General features: G+C 44.5%; 1 protein-coding gene across 1 annotated transcript in view; it reads right to left on the bottom strand.

Moving 5' to 3' along the window:
• LOC121458899 (integrator complex subunit 4) overlaps positions 1 to 11597 on the bottom strand; it is a 57081-nt gene that overhangs the window by 18592 nt on the left and 26892 nt on the right. Inside the window, exons 13-15 of the mRNA XM_041668271.1 lie at positions 8123 to 8238; positions 5928 to 6061; positions 4558 to 4715 (exon numbers count right to left, since the gene is read on the bottom strand). Of these exons, the coding sequence (XP_041524205.1) occupies positions 4558 to 4715; positions 5928 to 6061; positions 8123 to 8238 (408 nt within the window). The remainder of the gene's footprint in view (positions 1 to 4557; positions 4716 to 5927; positions 6062 to 8122; positions 8239 to 11597) is intronic.

The raw sequence follows: 11597 nt of genomic DNA, 5'->3' as shown, positions 1-11597 counted from the left end.
ACCACTCTATTTCTGAAGCAATTACTGTCAGCAAGATTCTGCCCTGTTACTACTAGAAGAACACTGCCAGGCTGATCATGAGCTGACGCTAGTCTCCTGCCCTGCGGTGTAAACCGCTGCTCTCAGTGCAACCCAATCAGCCACAAGAAGCCTCACCTACAGGACAGGCAAAGTGGAAACTTGCTGGCCCCCGGCACAACGCTCTGTGTCCCCGGGTTTCCTCTGTGCACCTCTCTTGCCCACAAGCCTCAGGAAGCCGCAGTCTAGACGCCCATCAGAAGACGGGATTCTCTCAGCGGATGGCACAAAGAGCACCTTCTGTGGGCAGCTGTACTGAGCTAGGCATTTCCTTATCGGAGTTCATTTACTCCTCACTCCAGGAGCTGTAGCTAATCCGTTCCACTGAGCATGAAACCAAACACTAACATTATGTGGTCTGCCCAATGTCAGAGTTAAAAAATGTCAAAAAGAGGACACAAACCAGGCCTGTCTGAGTCTAAAACTCTCTTCTTTTGATCATTAACCTATAATAAACACTCCATTTATTTATTTGCTATTAATTTTTTAAATTTATGAAACATATCAAATAATAATGAGACAAAACAAACCGAAAAACAGCTATAATGAACCATATTTCTACAATGTGATCTGGCAGGGCAACAATGCCCCTCTCAGAACACACATTAGCAACCCCTGGTCCATAAAGGCAATAAACATTTAAAAAAGCCAGGCATGGTGGTGCACACCTTTAATGCCAGCACTCAGGAGATGGTTAGAGGTAGGCAGACCTCTATGAATTCAAGTCCAGTCTGATCTACATGGCAAGCTCCAATATCCAGGGCTACACAACAGAGATCTCGTCTCAAAAACAAAATACTCTGGATGTACAGATCAAATGTCTTTGGCTACACTTTCCTTTCAACCTCTTTCTACGCTCTAAAAATCAAGGTTACAGTCGTTCTCTTTGTGATCTGAGCTTGTGCTTTGGATTTCACCTCTCCTTATGCTGAAGGTTTGAACTCCGGACAAACCGTTAACCAGATAGGAAGCTAGAAAGGCCGTGTTTTAGTTCAGGACTCCACATCTGGTTAGTGATACTCTTCCCTCCCTCACCTGATTGACTTCAGGTCATCTCTTAGATCAGTGGTTCTCAACCTTCCTGATGCTGTGACCCTTTAATACAGTTCCTCATGGTGTGCTGACTCCAACCATAAAATGATTTCTGTAGCTACTTCATAATTGTACTTTTGTTACTGCTATGAATCGTAAAGTAAATATCTGTGTTTTCCGATGGTCCTAGGCAACCCCTGTGAAAAGGTCATTCAACCTCCAAAGGGGTCACGACCTATAGGTCGAGAACTGCTTCCCATTCAAAGAAGGCTTAGGTGAACCTTCCTTTCTTCTAGAGACCCTGCTTATCTACTATAGTAGCAAAGTACAATTCTATATTTTCTATTTATCCAACTAACTCTCACGAAACTAAGAGCCCTCATAATAGGGACTATCTGTTTACCACTATGCCTCTCCTACTAACATAATACCTGGCAAAAGAAAATACAGGGTGTGCATGAATAAACCCCAGCTCTTTTATAGAAGTGCTGTCATGCTGAATGTAAATACACAATTCCCAATTCCCACATGGCACCTCACACCCATCTGTGGTTCCAGTTTCAGGTGACCCAACACCAATGCACATATAAATGAGTAATTAATTTTTTTTAAACTATTTTTTTAAAAGATTTATTTATTTATTTATTTATACATACATACACACATACAGTATCCTGCCTGTAGGCCAGAAGAGGGCACCAGATCTCATTACAGATGGTTGTGAGCCACCATGTGGTTGCTGGGAATTGAACTCAGGACCTCTGGAAGATCAGTCAATGCTCTTAACCGCTGAGCCATCTCTCCAGCCCAATAATTAATTTTTTAAAAAGCTCTGAGAGCCAGGCAGGCAGTGACGGCACGCGCCTTTAATCTTAGCACTTGGGAGGCAGAAGCAGGTGGATGTCAGTGAGTTTGAGGCCAGCCTGGTCTACTCATGGGCACTGGTGACATCACAGAATCCAGGAGATCAGGCCTTTGTAAGTCATCATCTGAGCATCTAGACACAAAGCAGTAAACCATGTCTCTAAAACGGCATCGCTCTGCTGAAGTCATCACTATTGTTTATAACAAGCATTTCCAAGTTCCTAGAAGGCACCCCAGACACAGTGGTGAAGACAAAGTAGTTATGCAAAGCTCAATAAAATAAAATAAAATAAAATAAGATTTCCCTGCACTCGTACTGGACCATGTCCAAATTTCCACAGATACAAGAACTTGGCTGCAAGGGCAGTGACTACGACAGGAAAGTTGTTTTACATCAACAGTAACAAAAACGTGGCCCTGGTTGACTATTCTGTATAAAAAGCCAATTAACACTTTTTAGCAACTATAAAAATAGTAATTTTTGAAGTTGGGTGTGTTGGTGCCTTTATTCCTAGCACTTGAGAGATGGAGACAGGAATCTCTGTGAGTTTGAGGCCAGCCTAGTTTACATAGTAAGTTCTAGGATAGCCAGGACTATGTTGAGAGACCCTGTCTCAAGGAATCATCACTCTTTGAATGTACATACGCGTGCTTACATATGTGCACAGGTGTGTTCCGGGTGTCATCCACAGCACCATTCACCTCCTTTGAGACAGAGTCTGTCTTTGGCCTGGAGCTCACCAATTAGGTTAGACCCAGGGCTCTGACTGTCCCTAGCTCACCAACACCCAGCACTGGTCTAAGGGTCTGGGCATTGAGTTCAGGCCCTTACCTCAGGGATCATCTGACCTAATCTCTACTTAACACAGGAAATCTTTCATGACTGCATAATCCTCAACACAAACTTGGGAGTCAGACCCTGGCCCTGACATGTCTAGCAAACTGGGATGCCTGTTGAGCAGAGTGGGCTCACAGCTGCTTTCTCTCCCAAGTTCTCCGGGGAGTGCCCAGGGCTAGCCACAGCACTAGCGCAGTGGGCCGTCACTTAAAGATACAAGGGCTACTGCAGATGACGTGGGTTCAGTCCACAGGACTCAGAGTGGAAAAAGAACCAGCTCCTGCGTGCTAGCCTTTGATCTCCACATGTGGGATGGAGTACGCACACACACACATGAAAAACCACAAATAAATAAAAACACCAGATCACGAAGGGAACGCACCCCAGCAGGTGTTTACCGAGAACCTACTAACAGTCACAGCACAGCTAAAAACTAAATCGACTTGTTTTTATGCGTTCTGCATTTGCTTTAGTGCCAATAAAACAAAACTGTCAAGGACAAGCCCTAAATGCTTAATTAGATGGGAATGAGTCAGGAATCAGCTTATTTTCCTGGGCTCAGGGCCAGCAGCCTCTTTTAGTGGCCTCCAAAACTAAACACTATCATGGAGAAGAGAAAAACACAGCGCTGAGGCTCACTGCACATGAGCTATCAAGAGCAGGGGAGCGTGGCTCCCAATCATGGCCGCCCACAGTGTACAAAAGGGTTGGTCAGATATGGGTCACGTGGTCTAGCAGAGCGTATCGGGTATTCCCCAGGACCTTCCTTTATTACCAGATACTAGTGCCATTATTACCCAGATACTAGTCAGCTAGGACAAAAACTACTGATCCAGACTCGCCAACGCTAGATATAACCACATGATTTATATTCCAGTCAACACAGAACACTAAAGGCACCTCTGGGGCCTACCTTTCAAAATAAGCCAAACAGAATGAAGCCCCTTTCTTGCCCTTTCCTTTCTCTCACAGGCAAAAGCAGACTAGAAAGAAGGAGAGTGGACTGTCAGGCAAGGGAAGACAAGGAACAGAGGACAGACAGAAAAAGTGAGCCTGGATCCATGATGATCTCAGCCCTGCAGGCCCAAGGGAGGGTGAAACTCCTGCCTCGTCAAACCACTGCTTCTCTGCATTTCTGTTACTCATCTAACAAGAAAGAAAAGTTTAAAATACCTGCTTTTTAACTGTTTTTGTTTTTTTCCTGAGACAGGATTTCTATGTAGCCCTGGCTGTCCTAGAACTCACTATAAAAACCAGGCTAGCCTTGAACTCACAGAGATCTGCCTGGATCTTCCTCCCAAGAGCTGGGATGAAAGGTGTAAGCTCTTTGTAACTTTTTCTATTTGCTCTACTCTTTGACTCATGAATAAAACATCACTAAAAAATAATAAACAAACAATTACAGGGGCTGGAGAGACGGCTCAGTGGTTAAGAGCATTGCCTGCTCTTCCAAAGGTCCTGAGTTCAATTCCCAGCAACCACATAGTGGCTCACAACCATCTGTAATGAGGTCTGGTGCCCTCTTCTGGCCTTCAGGCATACATGCAGAAAGAATATTGTATACATAATAAATAAATATTAAAAAAAATTACAATCTAACCTAAGTATAAATAAAATCTCAAAACCACTCAGGAGTAAAGGCCAACACTCAGAGAATCTGGATAACTAACAATGGAATTCAAAGCCATCAGGCTGAGCAGGACAGAAACGCTAGCTGTCAGAGGAAGCAGACAAGGATGGCTCACCTGATGGTGAACTCCAGCAGCTCCTGGGCCCCCTGCGGGTCTAGGTGCTGAACACTGTACACCCTGTCGAGGCTCTGCTGCAGGAACTGCTGGGAAGGGTCTTCATGGGGGGTGATGGCAGGAGAGACGGCTGATGACACCAGTTTTCTCCCTGGCAACTAAAAAATAGTGGAACAGCAGTATCAGCAAATCCTGTGGTCGGCTTATGGCATGGCCAATCACTCACACACGCACGCACACACGCAGACACGCAACAGAGGCCGAGAGGAAAGATGGAGGGAAAAAAAGGAGGGGAAGAACACAAGGCAAAAGACTAGGAAGGCGAGCACCAATATAAATGAGAATGCTAACCCAGCCTATCCAATACCATAGTAGGAAAAGAGAATTATATCATATTTCTGTTGCTGAGCTTAGGAATAGTACTAAAAGTTAATCTGTGTGTTACATTTATTTTTAAGACTTGTGTTTCATTTCATGGGAGTGTGATGACTTATTCCCAAATCAGCTTATGAAGCATGCTGTAAAATGTTTTATAGGAAGGTAATTGTAATTCCTGTTCTAATCGTTAGAAGTAGTAACTTCTAAGATTTAAGAAAGAGATGGAGGGCCAGTGAGAAGGCTTAGTAAGTAAAGAAACTGACCGTCAAGTCTGAGATCTTGAGTTTGTCCCTGACATGGCAGGAGAGGCAACTTCCAAAACGTCTTTTGACTACCCACATACAGAGACCCTAGGGAGAACTGATTCCCACTAACCAGCTGGCTTCTCCACACGCATGCCCAGCATGTGTGTGCTCTGCACACACACAAATTACATAATGTAAAAATAAATATTACAAGTTTACTCCAGTCTAAAATATATTTTTTTTCTTGCCTAACATTATGTAACTAATCCTTAATTGCACGCTCAGCACAGAGAGAAGTGAGTGAAGGAGGGAGCGGGGAAGGGGGACATGGTTGGAGGATGTGAACATAGAAGCACAGGCACAGAAGTCCAGCGCGGCAGCATACGCCTATAACCCTAGTATAGGAAGACTGAGGGAAAAGGATTGCAAGTTTGCTGGGCAGGGGTGGAACTCGGGAGGCAGAGGCAGGCAGGTCTCTGTGAGTTCGAGGCCAGCCTGGTCTACAGAGTGAGTTCCAGGACAGCTAGGACTATTTACACAGAGAAATCCTATCCTGGAAAAAAAAAAAAAAGGATTTTAAATTTGAGCTAAGCAACAGAGATCATCTCAAAAACTGTTTAAAGCACAATAAGAAAGTCCAAGATAAAAAGAGAATGGTGGACGGATGAATTTTTGTAGACCATATAGTCTGCTATTTAACCACCACAAGGCACCGTAAATCAACAAAGCAGAATACTTTCAGCTTACCCTCAGGGCAGGAACCAGATGAGAGAGGCTGTCTCGCAGGTAGGCGTAGTGCCTGAAGGTGTGGTCGGAGAACAGCGCCGGCATTGTAGGGCAGGTTTTAGCAGCATTGAAGATAAGAACTAAAACTGCAATGTCTGGTGCACAGTGGGTTAAGTGAGTTTAGAAATCCATACATACATAGTCTGCTGCCTTAATTCCCACCGCCAAAGTTCCCATTAAGGCCACAATTTCCCAATAATCAAAACAATTTTGATTTGCAGTTCACGGCTAGGTACGACCCAGTAGGTAGAGTGCGTGCCTAACAGGCAAGAAGCCCTGGGTTCAATCCTCAGAACCACACAACGTACTGGGGTGTGCCTGTGAACTCAGGAGGTCGAGGCAGATGCCAGGCTCGAGGCCAAAGTGAGGCAGATAATACCTGTCTAAGCAAATACACCAACCCCAAGAGATGGTGAAAACAAGCAGACTTAGGGGAGGATGCAATGGTCCCCTTGTCCTCACTAGTTTCAGTGTGTCCTATGTTCCAATAAGGATCCCTAAAACTCATGGAGGATCTGGGTCTGCATATGAAGCAAAAGGAGCCTAGGGAGAGTGATAATGTACTGGGGTAAATACACTACCGTTACTAGAAAACAATCCAAGTCCACATCATGCTACACGAGGAAATCAAAACCCACTGAACTTGAACTACAAGCATAGTGAGCATGCAGCCTAGCTCAGAACTGCGCCTCCCTCGGGCCAAACGAAGCATGGCTCAAGACACAGCGGATTACACAGGCTGTAAAATCAGACGTGTAAGCTTTAGGGGCAGACCTGTACAGCCTCACGATGTGGCTTGCCTCATGGGAAAGTCCTACATCACTTCACAGGTGTGATGTCAACAGCTGGGATAGATCTCATTCTTTTTAATAGGCAAATTGCCTTTAAAAATATATTTATGTATTTTTTGTGTACTGAATTTGTTTTGCCTGCAGCTATGTCTCTGTGAGGCTGCCAGATTCTCTGTAACTAGAGTTACAAACAAGGGTGAGCAGCATCTCTCCAGCCCCCCAGATCTGATCTTTTTGAGTTACTTTCAGTAACTCAGTTTCTTGGGGCTGGAGAGAAGGCTGAGCGGTTAAGAGCCCTGGCTGCTCTTCCAGGGACCCGGTTCAATTCCCAGACCCACATGGCTGCTCTTGCCTCTCCGTAACTCTGGTTCCAGGGCTTCTAACACCCTCACACGGATCTACACGCAGGCAAAACACCAATGCACATAGAAATAAATAAAACTAAAAATAACAACAGAACTTAAATTTTTTCAAGGGTCAGTGGTGGCACACACCTGTTGTGGAGATCACCTTAACTATGTCGAGCTGCGTTACATCTTTTATGTTGCATTTGTTTAACGATGTAGGATGTGTGTTTAATTATGAAAAGAAGAGTTCCATTTGTTTCACCTTGCCTGCATAAGGCACCTGATTGGTCTAATAAAAAGCTGAACGGTCAATAGCTAGGCAGGAGAGGTCAGGCAGGGCTGCCAGGCAGAGAGAATAAATGGGAGGAGAAATCGAGGCTTGGAGGAGGAACGAGAGAACGAGGGATAGGCCCAGGCAGAGGCCCAGCAGCCGCCAGGAAAGCAAGGCAGACAGAAAGAGAGTAAGAAAGAGAAAAAGCCAGAGCCAAAAGGTAGATAAAGAGAAACAGGTTAATTTAAGTTAAAAGAATTAGCCAGAAACAAACCTAAGCCAGGCCGAGCATCCATAACTAATAAGTAGTCTCTGTGTCACGATTTGGGAGCTGCCTGGTGGCCCAAAAGAAAAGGCCTGGTACACACACCTTGAATCCCAGCACTCAAGAGGCAGAGGCAGTTTGATGAGGCCAGCCTGGTCTACAAATCAAATTCCAGGACAGCCAAGACTATATAGAGAAACTGTGTCTTGAAAAACTAAAAGAAATAAAGAAATAAAATAATAAAATCATCAACAACAAAGATAAAATTGTGTGGCAAATTAGTGATAAAATGTACAAAATATATAATGAATATGTGAAATACGAGAAGGGGTAAATAAAAGGCAAAAATGCTTGTTGCTATTAAATGGCAAAGATGAAAGCAATGAAGGCTGAGAATGGCCACCTCTCTCTCTGGCACTACCAGTACAATTCAGATCTCTGCTACGACTGCAGGGCCCACCTGAGCCCAGCAAAGAGGATACACGCCGGGTCATCCATGTCTGGCTCAGCAGTGTCAAAAAACGGGTGGGTGCTCAAGAGCTCGGGCACCAAAGGAAGCACAAGGGTCGGATGCCGGCTCCCCAGGAACTTCAAGCACCTGAAACGAACAGGAACGACATCAGCACATTAGCGAGTGTCTCATCCACATTCCACACTCTACAACTTCAGGCACATCACCAATCCCTCAGGAACTCAGCTGGCTCCTCTAGAAACGGCGTTTACAGAACAGAGGAGCTCAAATGCAGTTCCTCCAGCTTTCCTGTCAAGAAAACTGACTCCTTAGGTACCAGGGCAACGGTAAGATGCTAAGACAAAGACCATCCAGTTCCAGGGCTGTCCGCTTCGGCTCAACCCGCCCATTTCCCAGCAGCTGGTCCGCTAACAGTCAAGTAACTCAGTTCTGGTCACTGGGGCAAGATGAGAAGTCTGCTGGGAGCTGTCAGTAATGACTTTCTAACCACACACAGAAGCACACGAGGGCATCTCTTTCTCTGGGTCTTCCGAGGCTGGCTTATGAAGCAACCGTTTGGCAACTGTGAGCTCATCAACCAGGACTCTCAGCCTGACGAGATGGTCAGTCCTGAAGCTCACTCATGGATTGCTATGTAAAGATTAGATTTATTAAGATGTTTTGAGCCAGGTTTTCTGTTTTTTGATTTTTAACTTGAAGTCAAAACAACACAACTGATATCCTAGGGGATGTCCTAAAACCATGCAGCCTTGGGCAGGCTGTTCATAAAGCAGGGTTTAAATGAGAAAAAAAAATGCAAAGTTTTTAAGAGTGTCATTAGTAAGAACCCAGTTAAAAAAAATAGCTATTACAGTGAAAGGGGCGGACTTTTCCAAGCTGTGTAAAACTACACACGAGGCAACTGTGTGTTTTTTTGTTTGTTTGTTTGTTTGTTTTGATTTTTCGAGACAAGGTTTCTATGTGGTTTTGGAGCCTGTCCTGGAACTAGCTCTTGTAGACCAGGCTGGTCTCGAACTCACAGAGATCCGCCTGCCTCTGCCTCCCGAGTGCTGGGAAACTGTGTGTTTTTATTTTTTTTTATAAGTTTTGGGTTAGACCTGCTAACAGTTTGGCTAAACTGAATTACAAAGAGGGCTGAAGAGGTGGTAAAGAGCTTGGCACACAGCCTGGACGGATGCCTTGAACACCCACGCAAACAATAACGAAACACAAAACTGAACAGTTAGTGCCTGTAATCCCAGCACTTAGCAGACTTAATCAGGCTGATCCCTGAGAGCTTGTTGGACAGAGAATCCAGGTAACAAGGTCCAGATTCTGTAAGATACCCTGTCACAAAAAAATAAAGTGAAGGGAGTCAGAGAGATGGCTCAATGGTTAAAAGTACTGGCTGCTCTTCCAGACAACTCAGGGTTTGAGTCCAGCACCCACAGGGCACCTTCCAGTTCCAGGAATTTTAAGGACCTCTAAGGGCACCAGCCATGCATGTGGTATGGAGACATACATACATACTGGCAAAACATCAATATATAAAATAATTTTAAAATTTTACATAAAGTGGAAGCAACACTGAGGAAGATACCCAACACTGACTTACACACACACACACACACACACACACACACACACACACGTGCGCGCGCGACAGGACTCAGAGACCAGGAGCGGATGGATTGGCAGAAGAGAGGAAACACCAGGACCAGGGCTGGTTAGAACATCTCTTCTCTCAGAGGACCTGACTTTATCAGCACCCACAATGAAGCTTACAACCATCTGCAACTCTAGTTCCAGGAGATCTGACACTCTCTTCTGACACCAGGGTTACATGGGATATACACACATGTAGACAACACCCTCATATACATTAAAAAAAAATACCCTAAAAACAAAAAACGCTTTAGGGACCATTTGTTAAAAAAAAAAAAAAAAGCAAAACAAACAAAAAAACAGAAAGTACTTTTTCAGCATCATATTTCTTCTTTTGTTTCTTTTGGAGTTTTAAGATAAGGTTTTTCTACACAGCCGTAGCTGTCCTGGAAGTAACTCTGTAGAACACACTGGCCTCGGACTCAGATCTGCCTGCCTCTGCCTCCCAAGTGCTGGGATTAAAGGCATGAGTCACAAGTGCCAAGTCACAAATATTTTTTATTTTTATATTTTACTTAAACTTTTGTTTCTGCTTTAACTTTTTTTAAATGGTTTCATGTGCATGGGCTGTTCTGCCTACATGGACGACCACGCACCACGAGGACCCCGGAGGCCACACGAGGGCACCAGACGCCTGAGGACTGGAGTGCAGACAGCTGTGAGCACCATGTGGGTGCCGGGAATAGAAGCCAAGTCCCAAGGAAGCACAAAGGCCAGCTCTCCAGCCCTGACAAATCTTATTTAATACAAACATCTCCCAATAACAGCTTCCACCGTGCGGCCATCCTTCACTGTGGGTCCCGCACTTCCCAACAGAGCTGGGAACCACCATGTATCCACCCCATGCTGAACTGAGCTTAATCGGGCTGCACAAACACAGGGAAACGGTAAACAGAAAAGCGGTCATCAGAACTGTGATCTACAGCCACTGAAATACAATCCAAGTTCAATCCCCAGAACCACGTGGTGGAAGAAGAGAATGACTCCCACAGATGTCCCTTGGCCTTCCCACACTCACGATGGCACGCGCGCACACACACACACAAACACAAAAATACAAACTACAATTTTTAAAACGTGATCTAGAATGAGACACCACAGCCTGCATCTGCCAGGAGCTGAGGATGTGGCGGGGTGGCAGACTGCCTGGCTACCACACGGCAAAGACAGGCTCTCTACCATCTACCTGACACTGACATCAATAGAGGTCTGTGTGTACATACCCTCCAGCACCTTACTTAACCCACGGGTAATCATTAAGAGTTTTCCTTTTCTTTTCTTTTTTGTTTTGTCAAATATGGTTTCTTTGTGTAGTTCTGATTGTCCTGAAACTTAGTCTGTAGACCAGGGTGGCCTAGAACTCAGAGATCCACCAGCCTCTGCTGGTATTAAAGGCATGTGCTACCACAGCCAACTTAGCAGTTTTTCCTTTTTCTCCCCACTTCCAAAAAACTTTTATTTGTTTGTTGTTTAATGTATATGAGTGCTCTAGCTGCATGTTCAACTTTGTGCTAGAAGAGGGCACCACATTTCATTACAGATGGTTGTGAACCACCGTGTGGTTGCCGGGAATTTAACTCAGGACCTCAGGAAGAGCAACCAGTGGTCTTAACTGCTGAGCCATCTCGCCAGCTCAGTAGTTTTTCTTTTAACATGAATCCCCCCTTTTGGAATGACTTCATCAGATAAGTCCAGTGAAATATGTAAAAACCTGAAACATATATTTTATATTGCACATATACAGTGCACACATACAGGTATGCATGCATACATATACATATATATACATATATATACATATATATACATATATACATATATATATATATATAGAGAGAGAG

Source organism: Microtus oregoni, unplaced genomic scaffold (genome assembly GCF_018167655.1).
Source record: "Microtus oregoni isolate MIOR12 unplaced genomic scaffold, Mior012 000018F_ref0000195, whole genome shotgun sequence".
Lineage (NCBI taxonomy): Eukaryota > Metazoa > Chordata > Mammalia > Rodentia > Cricetidae > Microtus > Microtus oregoni.
The sequence above is the reverse complement of the archived record's forward strand: the minus strand, read 5'-3'. Positions and strand labels throughout refer to the sequence as shown.